Here is a 20913-nt window from a genome sequence, read left to right as displayed (position 1 = left end):
GAAATACATACAGGTTGGCAGATAGATATTGCAGCTGGAAAACCCAAGTGTGTTTGAGGGAAGGTTACGCTTCAAGTCCGAGCACAGAGAATGAATAAAGAAGATGTAGTACATGTGTACAATGGAATACTGCTCAGCCATGAAAAAGAGTGAAATAATGCCATTTGCAGCAACACGGATGGATCTAGAGATTGTCACAGTGAGTGAAGTCAGACAGAAAAGCAGAAATACTGTATGACAGCCTAAGAAAGGGGCGTCATCAAAGAGGTGATACAAAACGAACTTACAAACAGAAAGAGACTCACGGACTTAAGAGAATGTACATACGGTTGCCGGGGGAAAGGAACAGTTAGGGAGTTTGGGATGGTCATGTACACACTGCTATATCCAAAATGGATAAGCAACATGGACCTAGTGAATCGCACAGGCTACTCTGCTCAATGTTATGTGCCAGTCTAGAAGGGAGGGGAGAACGGATATAAGGATATGCATGGTTGAGGCTCTTCACTGCTCACCTGAAACCATCACAACATCGTTAATCAGCTATACCCCCCACCCAAAATAAAAAGTTAAAAAAAGAGAAAAGGCTTCACATCTGAGCCATCTGCAAGCGGTGGCTGTAAGTGCAGAGCAGCACATTACAGGAGAACGGTGAGGAGGGAGGCCCTTGCTATTCTCTGCTGGCAAGCCTGGAGCAGGCGTGGGGGGAGTTTTATCTCAGACTGAACTGCTGGGAGGGCAAGCTTGCTCAGTCATGGGGCTCATGGAGTCGATTAATTCTGAGCTGCTCAGAGCCTTCCAGCACAAAGATAAAGATGTATGAGGGGGTGTGTGTGCTTGCACGTGTATGTGTGAGAAGCGGCAGGCAGAGGCAGGGAGGAAGAGAAATTGAGACAGGAAATCTCTCTCAATTATTTTCTGTCAATCATAATATGAAACATAATCCCCTTCCCACCCAAGGCTTTTTCCAGGGATCATGGTGTAACAGCAGGAAAAGAGGGTGTGTATATATGATTCTAATAAATTGGGTTTGATTGGGCCTACTGCAGAGGAACTGCTCAGGATCAGCGTGTCTCAGGACGGAGAGGTGGCAGCCTGGGAGGCCGGCTGGAGTTAGCCTGACATGGGTTGTAATCTTCTTTCTGTTTTGCAATGGCTGTGTGATCTTGAGAAAGTAACTTTGCACCTCTGGCGTGTTCCGAAATAAGCAGCAGCAGCAGAGCACCAAAGATTCTCAGTCTCTCTGTGAAGCTGTAATATTGAGGTCAATGGAGAACGAAGGGGGGCAGGGTGCTGGCAGGGCCCCATAGGTGTTTCCAGGGGACAATGACAGGACTGCAGGCTCGATGTCCAGGCTGGGTCTCCCAGGCTCCCCTCTTCACAGAGCTTGAGGCCTGTTTCACTGCTTCTCTTAAAAGGTGAAATAACTTGAGGCTGACATCATCCTGAAATACTATAACATGCCGTGGATTTATAGCCTTCTGTATGCCTGGTCCTGAGCCAGTCTCTGAAATTCAAGGAATTATCAGGAGTATTTCTCTCTCACTATAGAAACTTGCTGCTCAACCATTCTAAGCTTCTAATCATGACCCTTTTGGTTGATTTTTCAAAAGGAGAGAATTTCAGCCCTGAGAAGGGTCTTCAGAGGCCCTCTAGTCTAACTTCCTCACTTAAAATCTGAAGACATTGAGACCTGGAGAGGAGAGAGATTTGCCTAAGGCCATCCTGTGAAGGGAAGTCACAGCTGAGAACAAGCCTATATGTTGGCTTTGGGCCAGCAAGATTCCCATACATCATGTAGGCATGTGATGCGAGTTAATCAGCTTCAGCTTGCCTAAGCTGCACACTCTCTTTCACCCAGCCCCTGTCTGTCTAGGTCCGTCTGTCTACCCATCCATCATCTATCTCATGGTTTCTCAACAACAGCACTGCTGGTGTTTGAGGCCGGGTAACTCTTTAACACGGGTATCACAGGAGACTCAGCGGCATCGCTGGCCTCTACCCACTCGATGCCAGTAGCATGGCCGCATTTGTGAAATCCAGAAATTTCACTCGACCTTGTCAAATGTCTCCCAGCACATAAAATCCTCCAGCTGAGAACTGCCAGCTATTTATTGTTGTCTCCATCTCTACGCAACCACACATATGTGTGTATGCACACACACACACAGACATACCAACTGGTTTCACTAAACAGCTAGCAGGAGATAGTGCTCTGGAGCCAACTAAGTCTAGAAGTTAACACAACTTTATTGTTTGAAGTTGCAAAGTCCCTCAGCTCTAAGATATTGTGGATTTAGAGCAGCTACTGGACTCTGGCTATATCACTGGAAAATCAGACAGGCCTGAGGAAAGATCCAGCATTATCCCTCTGCTGAGCCCTAACATTCTCAGAAAAAGGTACCCATTGAGTCATTACTATTCACTGCTGTAAATAATAGGAACATTCTAACACATGCGAAAAAGCTAAATGAACCGCAGTGCCCTCACGCAATGGCATATTGTTGGTATTTAGTCATTAAGTTGTCTGACTCTTTTGCAACCCCATGGAGTATTTAGCCTGCCAGGCCCCTCTGTCCATGGGATTCCTCGGGCAAGAATACTGGAGTGGCTCAAGAATACTCCTGAGCCACGAGGGAAGCCCCCGATGGCATTTTACATGGCCATTAAAAATCTTGGTCTTTTTTTTGTTGTTGTTGTTAGCTCATATCTTTATTAACCAATACACAATTACTTGTCTTCTGGTTTGTTGAAACAATAGGTCAGACAACATTTGCCACAATAATGTCTGTCGAAGTGACTGGTCATAAAAACTCCAGCACCACATTCATCTGAGGGACACTCCTGGCAAAGGCGACTGATTGTGCCATTCTCATCCACCTTATAGTATTTCAGAACAGCCAATTTAACCTTCTTTCTCTTATGCTTGTTCTTCTTGGGAGTGGTGTAAGACTTCTTCTTCCTTTTCTTAGCGACACCACGAAGTCTCAACACTAGATGAAGAGTGGACTCCTTTTGCATGTTGTAGTCAGACAAAGTACATCCATCTTCCAGTTGCTTGCCAGCAAAGATCAGTCTTTGCTGGTCAGGAGGAATTCCTTCCTTATCCTGGATCTTGGCCTTTACATTTTCTACTGTATCCGAGGGCTCAACCTCGAGAGTGATGGTCTTCCCCGTCCGGGTCTTCACGAAAATCTGCATCTTGGCGGCGGTTCCACCACAGATGGTGGATCCGAAAGAAAATCCTGGTCTTTAGAGAACTGGACATAACTCAGAGACAGGCTTTTCTCTTGTGAAGTTAAGTGCAAGAAAAAAACTGGATGAGAAGCAACTTTGAAGACTGTTGCAACATGGGAAAACGTAGATGGCATAATATTAAGCGAAAAAAAAAGAACACAAATTTGCATCTATGCTATGATTTCAGATATGCACAAGTTAAAAAAATGCATATCTACATGCAGATGAGTACTGGTAGAGAACATGGAAAAACTGAAATTAAAGGACAACAGTGTTTGCTTACAGGGCCTGGTTCAGAAACCATTGTCATTTCTGACTTTTGGTGATTGCTTTGTATAAACACACGTCTTGTTTATGGATATGCATAATTTGAATGTAAGAAAAATTCCTGGTGGTGTCGGTGGATGGAACATGGAAGAACAGGGAGTTCTTGCAAACTCTCTGCTTCCTCCTTTCAAGCCAACCCATCACTGGCTGGCCCAGCACAAAGCCGTTACTAGGCTGAGAAGATACTTGCGTGAATGAAGAGGCAGGGGGTATACGGAGAAAGCAACCAGTGAACAGAGTTGGAAACCTAAATTCCAATTGTGGTTCTGCCCCTGATTTGGGTGTGACCTTAGATAAGCCCCATTCACTCTCCAGATTTTAGTTCCTCCACTGGTAGAACAGAATTAATAGTATTGTATTATTGTTCAGAGCCTCACTTGATGGCTGACAGATAAGGAATGCTAAAGAGTTTTGCAATATTAAAAGAGATCAATAACTAAGTTGTTCGTTGTCTTTACCACCACTATCACCATCAGAATCGTGACCCCCATCATCATCTTCACTACTCAATGTATGCCTGTCCCAAGCCAACTTCTTCCTGAAGAAGTTTCCAGCTCTCACCTAAGTGCATCAGGGCCTCCTTGTCCCACGGCCAAGTTGCTACTCCTGCCAATTCCTCCTCTGAGGAGTTTGCAAAGAAGATATTGAGGTGTGTCGATCCATCCAGTCTAAGAATGTTCTTCATCTCATTAACATCCAAGTATGCTCTGTAAGACAAAAAGAACCTTGGCTGTCATCATCATCCAAAAAAAAAGGTACTATTCAAATAACAGGTACTCCCAGATTAACTGAGTCACACCGTGTGCCAGGCACCTGGCTAAGCACTTTATAAACATGACCTCATTGACTTCCCCCAATAATATTATACAGTAAGTGAGGTGATCACATTGTACAGACCAAAAAAAAAAAAAAAGTCCTCGTGAGTTTGAGAAACTTGAAGGTTTCTCAGCTTATAAACAATAGCAGCGTTCAGTTTAGAACCTCAGTCAATCTAAAGGCAACAACTGTCCCTAGGCACTCTGCTATATTGACTGATGACATCATATGGACATAGAGCGAGAAGAGACCATGGTAGAGATAACACATATTCTAATCCTGCCTTCTTCTCTACTTCATTCACTATGGACCTTGGACCATTTATTAGGCAAACATAAGCTACACTAGGAGGCCTGCTTTGCATCTCTCTTCCCATCTTGCAAGGGAGTGTGGTCCAAAGTGATTATACGGGTTGCCCAGAGTTGCAGAACTGGGTTTCAAGGTCAAGTCTCTCTGGCTTGGAAACATATGTTCTTTTCACTGGGGCACTTTCTACCTCCCATAGATGATTCTGCATTCTGTAAGCCTTTATTACTTTGTCCATAAAACAGGCCAAGGTATATATCACATTGGAGGCAGCCATCATTGCAAAAACCTAGACTATATACTGATGTCTTTGGAAAGTGGATTAATTCCACACACAATCATCATTAGGTCTTTAACACACCGAACAAACATGTCAGACAGAGAAAGAAATGGTCTTTGGAAAGAGACTGGCATATGCCAGGTGCTCAATAAATAAGAACACTTCCCTTGTGGAGTACGACTCTCTCTTCACAATAGGAGTTATAAAGTTTTTGGACCAGTCACAGAGTCAATGGATCACAGAGGGAGTTATCTTACCCCCCGTCATGCGTCTTTCAGGTGGTGCTAGTGGTAAAGAACCCGCCTGCAATGCAAGAGATGCAGGTTTGATCCCTGGGTCAGGAAGATACCCTGGAGAATGGGATGACTACCGACTCCAGTATCCTTGCCTGGAGAATACTAGAGCCTGACGGGCTGCGGTCCATGGGGTCGCAAAGAGTTGGACACAACTGAAGCCAGTGAGCACATATGCGTGCATATTCTCTCTTGGGATACTTGGGAACAGCTAATAAGCATTTTTGGAGTGAAGTTAGAAATGAATCAATGAACAAAAACATATATAAATAAGCAAGCAGTCAGCCTGGTGTAGTAGGTGAGATAAAACCTGTGAATAATGATCTTTAGTGGTTCAGATGGTAAAGAGTCTGCCTGCAATTTGGGAGACCCAGGTTCAATCGGTGGGTTGGGAAGATCATCTGGAGAAGGGAATGGCACCCCATTTCAATATTCCTGCCTGGAGAATCTCATGGACAGAGGAGCCTGGCGGGCTATAGTCCATGGGTCACAAAGAGCTGGGGACGACTGAGAGACCAACAATGATCATTAATGTGTGCTGGGTCCTTCTCTGTGGTCCCTCACTCAATGGATAATCACCTTTAGTCTTCATTACACTGAGGAAGGTGGTATGGTTATCCCCATTTTCCAGATGAAGAAAAAGAGGCTCCCGTAACTTCAGACATTGCTTGGGTCACACAGCTAGCTGGAATCCCTTTTCCACCGTGCTGCCTCTCCAGGGTGGGGGAGGCGGTGGGGCTGGCACAGAGCCTGGCCAGCAAAACACTAATGATGCCACCTTTCTCTTTTCTTCCTGGGGTCACAGAAGAAGCTCCCCACATGTGAAGCAGTAAAGTCAGAGGGCCCCAGCAGGGCCTGTGGGACCCTGTCTTCCCCTTGAGCCCCATATTACTCTGCTCCCACGCCTGAATTTCCCACAGTGTGCTGTCGGCAACATCTGCCTCCCCCGTGCCCCCATGATGCATTATCCTCAGTGCCTTTACTCACGCTGCTCCTCTCAAGGACTCAGCTCCTCTGATGAACGAATCCAACGTCTGTGCCGGCATCACTCCTCCAGGAAGCCTTCCCCGATTGCCACCTCACCTCTCTCTCTTCTACCGTCTCTGTACCCCTCCACCTCGTATGAGCACGCACACTCACACCACTCCACATACTCCACTGGTCTGTATCTACCACTGTCTGTGGCTCCCTGGAGGCTGGGAATGTGCCTAATTCATCTCTGTTTATCACCCAGTTCCCAGCACAGGGCTTGACCGTTGGCAAGCACTCAGGAGATCTGGATGGAGGGGAATTACATTGGGAAAGAGAAAATCTAAAACGTTGAGGCCCCAGTCTCAGCTGCAGCTTTCTTCCTATAAGGCTTCAGCTTCCTTATCAATACACTGGGGTTAGGAACAGATGCCCAGTGCTTCATGGGGCACTTCTGTGGGTCACGAACCTGTGCCTCCACTCTGGGGGAAGAGAATACGTCTGAAACCTACAGTGCCCTCCCGGCTCCACGTGTGATCAAGAGCCCATGATTAGTCATGGGACCATAATTTTTCCAGCTTTTCAATTACCAAAAAAAAAAAAAGAAAAAAGTTGCACATGTGTTGGAGATGCAAGCAAGGCCTGGAGAGGTCACACCTGTGTCTAGGCTGAGCTGACCAGTAATTCCGAGGACAGAAGCTGAGATATTGACCCAAAATCTCACTGCTATACCTCTGCTCCCCTCAGCTTCTGAGCCGAGAAGCCTTGTGAGGAGTTTGAACGAGTCTTCTCTGTGATCCGAGTAGAAATGAGGAAGGTTAAGGACAACACATCGTAAATTCTTGCTGCATGCCAGCCCGTCCTAGCTATACCTACTGTCTCACCTCTGTGCACAATCTGAAGCCACGGGGCAGAGCATGGAAGATGACCTGTTCTCAAGCCAAAGTCCTGGGTTTGAATCCAGCTCTTCCCCTGGATGTTTGGGTCCCCCTGGGTTATTTACTTAACGTCCTGTGTCCCCGTCTCTTTATACAGAAGATAAAGATGTGAACAGTATCCACCTCGTCGAGTTGGTCTGAGGATTTGGGACATTAATAAAGGAAGTGTAAAGGGCTTAGAATAACCCCTGGCACGCAGAAACCCTGGGTAAATGTTTAGCCATTTCCAGTATTCATCCTGGTCCTACAGATGAAGGAACAGGGGTTCAGAGATCATATAAATACTGACAAGACCAAGTCCAAATCTCGACATGTTCAACTCTTCCTTCCACTTCACCCTCAATCCCGAGCCCTCTCAGGACCACAGGGAAAGGAAACACCAAGTGGGAGCGGAGTGAAAACACCAAGACGCCGAGGCTTCCCTGGGTCGGCCCTGCCCACGCAATTTATTATTTTCTAATTGATTTGCCCATTTCCACCTACCACTCTCTGGTGCAGAGAACACACATATTATTAGAGAAAGTCACCTCTTTGTCCCATGGCTCCAGGCTGAGAAAGCTTCAGGAGAGGAAGAGGGGGCGGGGCAGGGGCAGGGAGATGTTTTAATTGGTTGTTTATTCTGATGTAATTGCAGAAACCAATCTTTTCGGTGGGTGACATTCATCCTGGCTCAAGGAAGATATGTGGGATATTAAATAAATAGACTCCCTTGCTTGTATATATATATATATATATATATATATATATTTTGTTTTGTTTTTTGGTTTTTGTTTTTCACACTTTGAGAAGCTCCTGTTTCCCTAAAGAGATGGCCCCTTTCCTCTCCAGTTATTTTTTGGGGGACCCACGCAAAGGAGAATAGTTCTGTGGCTAAAAGATTTTGTTCTGCTAGCTCAGGTCCTCCCGCCAGTTCAAAGCCAAGCTGGGTGTTTCCCAAAAGTATCAGGGGAAAATCTTGGGGACAGGAGTCCATGTATTTAACTTCCTCCTCCATCTCTTTAAGCTCTGCTGGACTTCCCTGGTGGCACAGTGGGTAAGACTGCACCTGTCAGAGCCGGGGACACGGGTTTGATCCCTGGTCCGGGAAGATTCCATATGCCTCGGGGCAACTAGGCCCAGGTGCCACAACCACTGAGCCTGCACTCCAGGGCCCGCGAGCCGCGACTGCTGAAGCCCACACACCTGGAGCCTGGGCCCTGCAGCTAGAGAAGCCATCGTTATGAGAAGGCTCCCCCCGCCCCGCCGCCAACCAAGGGTAGCCCCCATTTGCCACAACTAGAGAAAGCCCACACATAGCAACAAAGACCATGCATTACCAAAAACAGTTAATTTTTAAGAAAAGGTTTGCTAAAAAAGAAAGAAAGAAAAGGTTTGCTTATTCCCTTTGCAGATGGATGGAAGAGAGAGCACAGGAGGTCACACTGAGAAGGACCATTCAGAGTTGACGGAGATGGATGCTAAGAAGAGGAAAAGGGTTTGCTGAGGGCCACTTGCTCTCCGTTTTGTTACCATGGGGAGGTTGGTCCCCTGTGGACGCTCTAAATTGGCCAAATTTCTTTAAAAAAAGCAATTACCTCCCCGCAATTCATCTAAATCCCAAACTGTGTGTTTATTAATTTATGTGCAGGTTCTACTTGGCTGGACAGTAGATCCGGATCCACAGGAAAGTTGCTTCGCTTCTCTGAGTCTCAGCTAGCTCATGGGGCTACCAGAGGGCTGGACCGAGCCAGCTAAGCACCATTCTGGCACAGACCTCCCCCCACCACCCTGCATTTTCTGGTCTCCTATTATTTCTCTTATCTCCTCCTAGTGGGAAAACCACCTCCAGGCCACTCTCTGGTCTCAGCCTGCAGTGTCTCCTGCCTACCACCCACTCTTCTTCTTCCCCCTACAACCTTCCACCTGTGTTCTTACAATTTCCTCATCCCAAGAACCTCTGGGCTTGCCCAGTGATGCCCGCTCCTGAAGCACGTCCGTCAGTCTCTCTTCTCTGCCTTACAAGCTCCCTGAATCTCAGCCTTTAAATTCTTTCCCTCCCTGCTAGGCTCAGTTTACATGCAGTGCATGCCACGTGTCTGCTCCTGACCACTCTCCCCTGTGAGGTGGGGCAGTGATGTCCACCCATCAGGGCTGTCAGCAGGACTAGAGGCAGAAGGAAGTGTTCTCCCACAGTGCCTGGCTCATTCGAAGGCACTCATTGATTAGCCGAGGCTATTTGTATTGCATTATTACTATATTAATTACAAGGACAATTATTAGCAACACCAAAATCAACAGTATCAACCTCTAGCTGAAAATGATTTCACCCTCCTCAGAGGCTCCTAATTTTGATTCTAGTTTCTATTATCCTGCTCGATTATCGTCGCTGTACTTTCCATCAGTCTGCAATAAGCTTCAAACTTATAAGCCGTGTCTTTATCCTCTCTTTATCGCCTACACCTTTCCTTCAAGATACGAGCTCTCTCTGGTTGGCAACTTTTGAGCACCTCTCTTGTAAGCTTCCCAGATGGTGCAGTGGTAAAGAATCTGCCTGCCAACACAAGAAATGCAAAAGACGCAGGTTCCATCCCTGGGTCGAGAAGGTCTCCTGGAGGAGGAAATGGCTACTCGCTCCAGTATTCTTGCCTGGAGAATTCCATGAACAGAGGAGCCTGGTGGGCTGCAGTCGATGGGGTCGCAAAGAGTCAGACAAGACTAAGTGCCTGAGCATACACATATTCACATACACTCGTAAACTATGTAACTTCAAAACAGGATGAGGAAGTCCAGGGGTCAGGGAAGTGAAGTGAAGTGACTTGCCCAAGGTATCAAGTAAGGAGTGGAAGGCCTCTAGTCACTAGCCTATGTATGACAGCACTTTGGTACCAACAAACGAAGTCACCTCTCCCTTTGAGGCAGGAGGGGCATAGTTCCTTGCAAGGGGGCACAGTGTGGAGAGTTAAGCGTGGGGAGGATTGTAGCATCCACCCTCCGTTTCAGCTGCACACCCCTGTGCAGAACCTGACTGCCTGGATTTCTGGCCCATTCCCACTATGCGCAGCTGTCTAGGTTGCAGCTCTGAGTCCCCATCTATTCAGTGAGCTTGTGAACTACCAGCATTTTCCAAATCGAGGTCTATGGAAGGCTAAATCCACAAGAAGCAGCGGCATATTTAAAGGAAAAAAGAATTTCCAAGTCAGACGGTTTTAGGACATGCTCTGTTAAACAAGGTTCAATACATATATTTTTTTAATTGCAAGAATTTTCAGAGCCTTTAATATACAAAATGGGAGTAAGACAGAGCGTACGAAGTATTCCCAAACACATTTGACCATAATCCTTTTTCTCCCGCCCCACGGCTGCCCTTGCCAAAAATCAAATAACAGCACAACCAACCGAGCTTGGGAAATGCTGGGCTCAGTTGGAAAGTCCCTTCTCACTCAGATCTTCTCCCGACTGCCTGTCAAGAGAGGTGTCTTGGTGTCTCTTTTCTCCCTGTGCAGCCTTGTACCTGGCTCCTCCTGTGAGGGCTGTGAGTCCCCTGGAATGTCAGTTTCAGAACGGGGCCTGGCCAAGGCGTTCTCATGGCTTTTACCCTTCTGCCAGAACTACATTTCAAAGCCATGAGAGCAGTCCTGGAGGGAGATCAAAGCTCTCTCAACTCAACTGTCATTAGAATATTTTCTTTATGCATCTCACTCGCTCGTGAGTGCCAACAACATATTTCCTAAATGCACTGGCCTGAGATGGTACAACTCGGTAATAATCTCAATGAGAGGGCTGTCAGGGCCTGTTTTATTGAATGAGAAGCAAAAGGGAACTGCGTTCAAAATGCAGAACAACAACAACAACAGTCTCTCCAATGGAGTCATGAAAGCATCAAGTTTTTCTAACTCTAGACCGTAAGGCACTAGCTTCCCTATTTTCAAGACGGTGAGAGACAAGGTACAATGAGCTCAGGTCAAGACTGTGTCTCTATTACCACTCAAAGCAAATGGACTCCCCACAGCAGAAGTGATGGCTGAGCTCTTTGAGGATTGCCAAGCCAAAGTCCCGCTCCCTGGACCCTTGATGGGCACAGGCAGGTTATGGGAATGGTGCTGTCCACCTGTAAATACTGGCTATTTGAAGAGGCTTTGTCTGAGCTGCTCCTGGCTGAGAATGGGCTATTTCCAAGCTAGAGGCTCTTTCAAAGTAAGGGGAAGCACAGTAGAGTGCTACAGAAAAACTCTTCTGTTTTTAAAAGTGAAATTTGTTTAACTATGACAGCATAATGTTTACCCACTCAATGGACACAAACTTGAGCAAACTCTGGGAGCTAGTGAAGGCCAGGGAAGACTGGCATCCTGTAGTCCATGGGGTCGCAAAGAATCGGACACAACTTAGCGACTGAACGACAACAACGTTTAAATAGAATACCTTAGATCCTTATCCTCCTGTAGCCCATGTAGAGAACAGTCTCACACAGTAAACTCTGTTAACTACATGATTAAATGTTCTCCAATGGATTTCTAGATGGAAATGTTCTGGACTTAAGTCTATTCTTCACACAATGATATGACAGCGGAGCGTATGTATGTCAAAGTCACACATACGTATTCACTATTTGCTTTTTGTACTCACTATTTTCTTCTGGCATTATACACCAAGACCTACCTAACTACTGTCATCCCTGGCCTTATTTTTTCTTTTGGAAAAAAAAAAAAAGCCATATTTTAAGACAGAGATAGAATAGGGTTCAAATCCTCCGTCTTCTAGCAAGTGACCCTGTGACCTTGGAGAAGGGACTCAATCTCTCTGAACCTCAATTTCCCTATCTGTAAAATGGGGATTTTAATATTCAACCTAGAAATGGGAATATAAAAATCCAAAGTGGTAATACACAAGAAAGTCCCTAAAAGACTGCTCAACTCATGAAAAGGCCCTAAGATGCGCAGTTTTATTTAACTAGCTCATGGAGCTAGGGGCTTCCTTGCTAGATCAGTGTTAAAGCATCTGCCTGCCATGCAGGAGACTGCCTACAAGGCAGGAGCCACGGGTTCAATCCCTTGGTCAGGAAGATCCCCTGGAGAAGGAACCCACTCCAGTATTCTTGCCTGGGAAATCCCATGAACAGAGGAGTCTGGCAGGCTATAGTCCATGGGATCGATCTCAAGAACTAGACACAACTTAGGAATTACACCACCACCATCACTATGGAACTAGAGGAAACTGGTCTTGGATCCCAATGTTTATCGTGTCTCCTTTCCATCAGTGTGCCCTGGTTCCACCACTGGACCAATGTGTTTATCTTCCTCATAGGCAGCTGCCCCATTTCTACAACTCACAGAAAAAGTCCTATAACATTGCCCATTTCCAAATTCTGATTGCAGCCTGTCATTCCCATGGAAGATCTCAAGTCCGTGAGGCACTCCTCCACTTTCAGAACACACCAGACCATTTGAAAGTGATTATCAAATATAAAGATCAAAGCCACTCAATGCAAGTCATTAAAACAAGATAAACCTCAGAATGTTTATTGCATCCATATCCTTGTTCCAAATAACAAGCTTTCTCCAAACTGTGACCAGTTCTAAAACCTGGATGTTGTACTTTTACCCCAAGGGGCCTAATGATCTGGACTTTATTCTCCTCCTCAGTTTCATTGTCAGAAATGCCTAAATCTGTTCCTCTTGTGTGTAAGAAGAGGTAAAGAAAAAACACTTGAAGAGTTGACTTAAATTCTCAGAATCCTGAATGATTGGTTTCAAAGATAATAACTCTTATATGGAAGCTTGACATACAATCTAAGAAAAATGGAACAGCAGCAATCAAAGATCAATTGAAAATTGATCATTTTTTCAATTCTTTTACTGAATGAGTCATTCTTTCATTATCTATCCTTTAGCCTCCCTCCCTTCCGGTCTGCCTGCTTTCATTCTTTACTTCTTAACTTCCTTTCTCCTTGTATATGATTCATTTTTTTTCCTCTTTCATTCTTCAATGCTTATTGAGATTATATCATATACTATACTTTAAGCTAGAAGTTGGGCATAAAATATGAATGAGAAACACTTTTCTCTATCAAAGAGCTAGCAGTTTTATGAACGAAGCAGGACAAATTATCGGATGATCACAACACGATGTGATAATACTAATAAAACCTACCATTTGGGGGAGTTTACTATTATACACACTGACACTGCTTAAGTCCTTTTTTAAATTGTCTCTTTGAAGCTTTACAAAAACCTTATGTGTTAAGTATGAGTATTCCCATACTTGCAGGGGAAGAAACCAGGGTTCAGTGGGGGGGACACCACTTTCCCAAGATCCTCCTTTGCACTCATAGGATGTAAGTCACACAATACAATCTCTAGTGGATCCCACACTTTAACCATTGGTCTCTTACCTTTGCCTCTGATATGTGTTATGACAGAGCGAGTGCTGAATGTGATGGAAGCACAGAAGGATGGCATTTACCCAGGTGAAGGCGGGGGGAGATACCATTGTGGTTTTCACAGGAAGAGTACAGCTTGGACCAAGTGTGGGAGACAGAGCAAAAGGGGCCTGGAAACACATAAGAAGAAGGGGATACAACAAGTCCTCGGTCTCAAATCTGGGACCACAGGAGTAATTTTACAAGAGGCAGCTGGAGGGGTCAGCAGTGGCCACATCAGGAAGGGCCTTGTACACCAGGCTGTGGAGGATGGGCAATGTTCTGCAAGCTTTAAGCAGACCCTGGCAGACTTTTATGGAAGAGAACAAAACAATCTGGTTCATGTTTTCCAAAGAGCCTTCTGGAGGAATGTGGAAGATGGACTGGAAGAGGGATGCAAGTAAAGGCATCGGCGGTGGCTTGCAGACACGGGGTTGGATGTGAGCATGTCTGCTGCTGCCGCTGCTGCTAAGTCACTTCAGTTGTGTCTGGCTCTGTGTGACCCCATAGATGGCAGCCCACCAGGCTCCCCCATTCCTGGGATTCTCCAGGCAAGAACACTGGAGTGGGTTGCCATTTCCTTCTCCAATGCATGAAAGTGAAAAGTGAAAGTGAAGTCGCTCAGTCGTGTCCGACCCTCAGCGACCCCATGGACTGCAGCCCACCAGGCTCCTCTGTCCATGGGATTTTCCAGGCAAGAGTACTGGAGTGGGGTGCCATTGCCTTCTCCGGTGAGCATGTCTAAGGAGAGGTATTTATGCTCAAGGGTCATTTGATGTTTGGTGGGGTCAGGAGCGAGAGCAGGTGAAATGATGGGTCTGGGTTCTGATGAGGTCTGCTGGAGCGTTGCTCTTTTATGATTCTCAGATTCTATATATCAGCCGCCCACTCCCATCCCCCATTGCCGCCCTAAACTCTAGGTCCACCAGTTCTGTTTTTCTGGGGCTGTCAATACACGTGGAAGGTCAAGGTCCACCCCCAGGAAAATCACAGGCCTGCAGAATAGGATCCTAGTGAAACCAGGAGACGGGTGGGATTGAGAATCGTGAGGATATGGACAGGAGGAGAGGAGGGTGCTGATTCAGAAAGGCAGGGAGGATCAATGGACAGGTTCGCAGATCTCTGGATCGTCTTAAAAATTGACGTGAAAGTAGCAATCTCTCATTCTGACAAATAAATACAGTATTTAAAAGGTGAGACTCCCATACACGCTGTCCCTCATATCACAAAATAATGGGTACTGATGTAGGACTCTAAAGGAAGGAATAAAATAATCTCAGAATAAAGGACACCAATTTAAAAGGAATACCTTTTATCAAGAACTACTCAGCTCCTATTTTTCTCATTTCTCACTCTGAAAAAGGCTTCTAGAGACTTGTGGAATGGAAAGCAGAGTGTCCGACACCTGGTTCCTGGCAAGCTCAGCTCCATTCACTTGGTTAATGTGCCCCATCCTTCCAGACCCAGCCTAGAAGCGACTCTGACCCCTGATGAGTCAGGTACCCACCCTTGCTTCCCTCAGCACCTTGGACTTCGCCACAGCAGTACTTCTCCAACTAGCTACTTATTTACCTGCAGGAAATTCCATGAGGGCAGAATCACACCTATCTTGTGAAATGCTCTTTGTAACCCCAACACCTCACACAGTGCTTACACATAGTAGAGATGCCCCCCTGCCCCCCCACCCCACACACACATGAACAAACCATCACTCTCCTAACATCTTCTCCTGGGGTTCTACAATCTCTGCTTTGATAGCCCCAGGGACTCCGAGCTTACTGATTTTCAGGGAAGCCATGAAACTGGAAGGATCCCCTGATCTGTAAGGAAGACCAACAGTTGAACTGTGATGGTGTGTTCGAAAGTAGGAGGACGGTGATATGGTGATTGCACATCGAATCACTGCTCTCACAACAGTAACGCACAGTTCCAGGGCCCTCAGCTATCTCTCTCCAACCCCTCACTTTCTTCTCAGAGGATCAAAACCACGATTGATAAATAATACAACTGACCACGCTGAGAAGGATATACACCGCTCGCTGACAGCCCTGTGGTTGGTCTTACACTTGATGTTCAGTTAAATAAAGACAAATTGCCTCTATGTTGCAAGCTGTAGCAGCCATAGAAGTCTAAGGACAGGTGGCAATCTCATTAGACTGTCATTTCACTCTAATTTTTAACCATTTAAAATTTAAATGATGTGAAGATTGACCCCACACATTCATAGTTGGGCAGATCTGAGCAAGATTCACAACATTACCTTCAATGTGAGTCAATATGGCAGCTTCTGGGTGTTAGTCTGGGCCCACACACATCACCTTGTTGTCGTCGTTCAGTCACTCAGTCGTGTCCAACTCTTTGTGACCCCATGGACTGCAGCATGCCAGGCTTCCCTGTCCTTCACCATATCCTGGAGTCTGCTCAAACTCATGTCTGTTGATTGAGTCAGTGAGGCCATCCAACCATCTCATCCTCTGTTGCCCCCTTCTTCTCCTGCCCTTAATCTTTCCCAGTATCAGCTGAAGCTGAATGGTTCTATGAAGACCTACAAGACCTTCTAGAACACCACCAAAAAAGATGTCCTTTCCATCATAGGGGAGTGGAATGCAAAAGTAGAAAGTCAAGAGGTACCTGGAGTAACAGGCAAGTTTGACTTTGGAGTACAAAATGAAGCAGGGGGAAGGTTAACAGAGATTTTTTTTGCCAAGAGAACACATCAGTCATAGCAAACCCCTCTTCCAACAATACAAGAGACAGATCACCTAACCTTAGGCAAATCATAGACACATCTAAAGTGCTACCCAGTCATTCTAGTAGATGAGTGTCATCTCTCAGAGATCCATACCATCTCTGCATGATCCTGCACAAGCCTAGTTAGTAACTTCCACAAACTTGGGTCTCTTGAGGGATTTAAAAAAGAGACAGCTCTCCAAGGGTCATGTGAAAGTCAGGGTTCAAAGATGGGGAAATAATGCTGGAAAGTATGACACTCTATGTCAGGCTGTCGAAAGAAGAATTAAATTCAAATTGATTTTTGGAAAGAGGATGCCACGTTCGGGGCCTGAGGGAAAAGAGAAGAGCAGAGGTGCAGACTGCCCAAGGTGGGGCTCTTTCCTGAGGCTTCTACTGGGACCGGGGTGACAGTGGGAGGGCTTTTTTTTCCAAGTTGTCACAGAGTATAATTGTTCCTTCATTGCTGCTCTCTACGTGTCCTGCTCAATTAAACATGGGGCCTGGCAGATCCTTTGAAGGTAGGGACTGTCTCTCATTTCCCTGAATGTCCCGAGCGTCAAGGGTTTGTACTTTCCAATAGTCAGCGCCTCTCCCCTTCCATTTTTTTTTTTTTTCCCTCTAGCCCCAGTCCCCACAAGCCTGGACAATAATGCCTGAGCATGCAACAGTTCTCCGAGCTCGTCTGTCCCAGTCCTCCCATTTCACAGAGGCAGAATTTGAAGTCAGAGAAGTGACTTATTCTGTTCTGGCTTTGAAGTTACTTGGAAGGATCTGGTCACTTCCTTCCACATGCTCTGCCAATCCACAGGCAAACTCCCTCATGTCTGCCTTCCCCCGACTCTGGAAGATTCTGAGACACTCCAGGCTTTGGTGGAGTGACAGTCACCACTGCCCTCGGTGGCCATCAACATGGGTCAGGATGCCAAGCTCAAGTATGAGAGCTGTGGCTGGCTGTCTGAGCTCCAAAAAGGCCGGAATCAACAAACATCAGAAGCTTGAAACGGAGGACACGAACCCCCTCACCTTCAGTCCATCATCACCAGACCCACAAAACGACATAGACTCTGGGAAACAGGGAGAAAGAGAAGCAGAGAGGGATGGAGAAAAAGAAAACAGCCCTCCATAAATATGAAGAAACAGGAGCCTCTTCAATGGCTACAGACAAACCCGTGAGCTACACGCTGCTGTCCACACAGTGGTTTTGTGTCTGCAGAAGGTGAGAGTGGAGGTGGGGGGTTCCCTCTCAGGAGGTGGAAAACTGGCCAGCTGCAAGCAGGCAGGTACAAGCTGGGCTGAAATCAATCAAGGGAAACGTGTTTCACGAAACCAAATGTACCGGTGTCTGTTCAGCCCTTCCTCACAGTCCGGCTGCTCCGTCTCCTAACCTGGAAGGGTGTCTGACCGAGCGCTGAGGCCGTCATGAGTGGTCAGTGTCACCCGTGGATGGAGGAAGGAGAATGAGAGTGCTGACTGAGCCAGACACAGGGCGGAGAAAACCCAGCTGCCTCCCACTGAGGCCCTTGAAAGGGCACCGTGCGCTCCATTTGTCTGTCCAGGGCCCTGGGAGTGGAAACATAGGTCTAGGAAAGGGGTGAGAGAGGGAGCAGCCCCCGCCTGGTGGGGCCTCCCCGGTGTGTCTTGGAGGAAAGGGTCCAACCTTCACCTGTAAACGCTCAGGTGGGTGTGCTGTGGCCAGATCCCCAGGCGCAGGTAGAAGGCCAGCTCCATCCTACCCTGCCCAGTGGGTCCTGAGGCCCTCGGGGGCACCGGCCTGGATCCCAGCCCCCTCCCTAGGATGCTCACAGGTGAATTTCTTGGTAGGATCCTGGAACCCTGACAGGCCTGTGTTTTTTGATGGGAATGCATACACTCCATGTGACCTGCTGCCTAACTCTTGCACAAATAAATACATTAGCATTTCGTACATGCCAGGCTTTGGGAGTAAAGGAAATCTTTAAAAAATGGAATCGGCAGGTGTAAAAATCCAAGAGCCCTTGGTAGTACAGAGTGATTAGGTCACATCCAACTCCCAGTCCAGCTCAGAGGTTGTAGCAAGGGGCTCAGGATCTGAGAGGGGCTAGGAATTTGGGCATGTGCATGTCAGAGGTCAGAAGGTTTCCCAGAGACAGAAAATCTCCAAACAACCACTGTTACTTTGAGCGGTCACTAAGTCCCAGGTGCTGTTTGAAAGGGTTGACCGGGTACACTTTTGTGACATCCTCTAAAACCACCCAACGTTACTTTCATTCCTGGTTTTACAGAGGAGAAAACTGAATCTCTGATCATGGAAAAGACTAGTTCAAGGTCACAGAAATAGTAAGTGGCTTGATTCACATCCCCTCTGTGTCTGAAACTTGTGTTCTTCTTTATTTTCTGGACTGCCCGATCCCTCACTCTTCTGCACTGTCTTGAGCATCTTATTAACCACATCTTCAGGGACCACGAGCCATCCTTCTCCTGCTCTCTATCACCCCTCTAGTCTGCTCTCAAAGACCAAAGTCACGAGTGTTCGTGGGTCACAGACAGAACCTGTGAGTCGAGGTGGGCTTTGTTCGGAAGAAAAGCATGAGGAAATCTCAGACTGAATCAGAGGACGGCAGACCACGTGGATTAGGGGGCCTGAATGGGGTGTTTGCATATCTACACTCAGGCACACACGTGGGCTGGACATGGTCGAAAAGTCTAGGAGCTTCGACTGAATCAGCTACCCACCCACTATGACCCCCCTCAACACTGAGGGGATCGTTCCGTGTTGCAGAGATGTATCCTCTAACACAGACATCTGGGGTGTTTTCAAAGTAAACTAGTGTGTGAGCTCAATGAGTTTGATAGAAGTTATGTGGTCTTCATTTAAAAAGCCAATTCTGTGGTCAGTCCTCAAAAAAAAAAAAGTATTTTAAGAATGGAAGTAATCTGAACAAATGCCCTCAGTGCGCGCACCGAAGTTTCAGCCAGACCTTCTTTATGAGCCTGTAGTCTCCGTAAGACAAAGCTGGTAGAAGAGGAGCCCACGTGCGCCTGGGGGCAGGGAGGGGAGCCTCCCAGCACCTACTATGTGCCACGCACTGGCCCAGGTGCTTCACACACCATGGCTCCATTTAAATTTCCTGACATGCCACACCCAACTGTGACCGTTGAGAACCCAAGTCATGTTACTGCAAGATGGGCCAAGGCAGACAAGGAACCAAGACTCAAGTGCTGGTCAGTCTCCAACACCCCTCATTTCTCCATTCCACCAGGCCTGACTGCTGTTATTGCTTTAATGAATGTTAGTCACGTTAAATAAACTCCGATATTCTGATTATAAAATTCCAAGCAATTTCTCTTACATGATTACTGGAAAAGGATGAACAAAGTTACAGAAAAAAACAACAATGCCTTCTTTCATCTGCGTGCTGGTTAACTCTTCCCAGAACTCTTTCTGGGATGTTATTTTGTGTGACCCTCGAGGCAATCGTGTGATCCTGGCAGTCAAATACCATTGTTACTATTTTTCCCTTTGGACACACGTGGAAACGGAGGCCCGAGGAGATTAAGAGACTTGCATAGCTAAGTCAGGGCTCGAATCTGTTTCCCCTGAATTCTTCTCTCATTCTTTCTAAGTCTGATTGTGGGAGGTTCGTAATCTGATGATCAAGAGAGGGCATCTACCTGCATGAAGCCTCAAGCATCTACCCCACCTCTTTCTTATACCCTCCCCACACCTGCCCACCTCCATCTCTCTGCTCCTACCTTGCTCTTTTATTCCACTCCAGACCCTACAAATGCTGGAAACCTGTTTGTATACCTTCTCGACCAGAAAACTTTTCCTGATTGCTCCTGACTGCTATGAATCTGCCTTTTCTCAGAGCTCATGTAAGTCTTATCATCTGTCTGGTTCATTTGGAAGCGAATCATCTGCTCTCTTGCCATCTCTTGAATGACTGTAACAAAATGTCATGAAACCACAGCATGCAGATACCTTGAGGACATGGATCATATCTTCAATCCCTAGGGCATTTCTCACAGTCCCTTGGATAACAAAGTCCCTTACCAAAATACGGATGATGAATAAGAACACAGCCTTCCTGAACAGAGTGCTTCCAAGTAGCCAGCTGCTAAGACATCAAGGCAATGGAGGGCACTGAAATGCCTCGGGAGGAAGAAACGAGACCCCAGGACTTGTGCTCTGCTTGGCCCCCCTCTCTCTGTGAGGCCTGGGTCAGCACTGCCCCTCTATGGTCATGGGGGCTGGACCATTCCACCACTCATTTCAGCTCAGAGAGTCCCTGATTCCAAGCAACTGTGTTAGACGTGCAGGGAATGGAAGAGAAGAAAGTGCATGCTCTGTGAGATCATTCTAGAAAAGAAGTAAAAAAAAAAAAAAAACCCAATAAAGGGTTTCATTGGAAGGCAAACCATCTACTGGCCTCAGATAAGGGGCAGGAGAAGAGACTGAGGAGGATGACAGGCACTGGCAGAAGGGTCACGTAGACTGCCTGGAGGCTTATTCTAGCCCTTTCCAAAGATTCCAGCAACACCCCCTTGGGTCCAAAGAAACAAAGCACGGCCCCAGGGGATTGCCCTTGTTACATTAAAAATAATAATGTGGAGAAGACAAAGAAAACGTTTCCCTGTGAG

At 46.6% G+C, this 20913-nt stretch overlaps 2 protein-coding genes across 2 annotated transcripts in view; both read right to left on the bottom strand.

Annotated features, from left to right (window-relative positions):
* Positions 1-20913, bottom strand: part of PAPPA (pappalysin 1) — a 268043-nt gene that overhangs the window by 205914 nt on the left and 41216 nt on the right. The window contains exon 3 of the mRNA XM_061426652.1: positions 4126-4271. Within this exon, the coding sequence (XP_061282636.1) occupies positions 4126-4271 (146 nt within the window). The remainder of the gene's footprint in view (positions 1-4125; positions 4272-20913) is intronic.
* On the bottom strand, positions 2682-4117 carry LOC133253220 (ubiquitin-ribosomal protein eS31 fusion protein-like). Its single transcript, XM_061426670.1, has one exon. The coding sequence runs from the start codon at positions 3199-3201 to the stop codon at positions 2731-2733; it is 471 nt and encodes a 156-aa protein (XP_061282654.1). The 5' UTR covers positions 3202-4117; the 3' UTR covers positions 2682-2730.

This window comes from Bos javanicus, chromosome 8 (genome assembly GCF_032452875.1).
Source record: "Bos javanicus breed banteng chromosome 8, ARS-OSU_banteng_1.0, whole genome shotgun sequence".
Lineage (NCBI taxonomy): Eukaryota > Metazoa > Chordata > Mammalia > Artiodactyla > Bovidae > Bos > Bos javanicus.
Note: the sequence above shows the minus strand (reverse complement) of the source record. Positions and strands in the feature narration are given on the sequence as shown.

Excerpts from the sequence above, each read along its gene's own strand:
- LOC133253220 (XM_061426670.1), bottom strand. The coding sequence starts at position 3,201 with ATGCAGATTTTCGTGAAGACCCGGACGGGGAAGACCATCACTCTCGAG.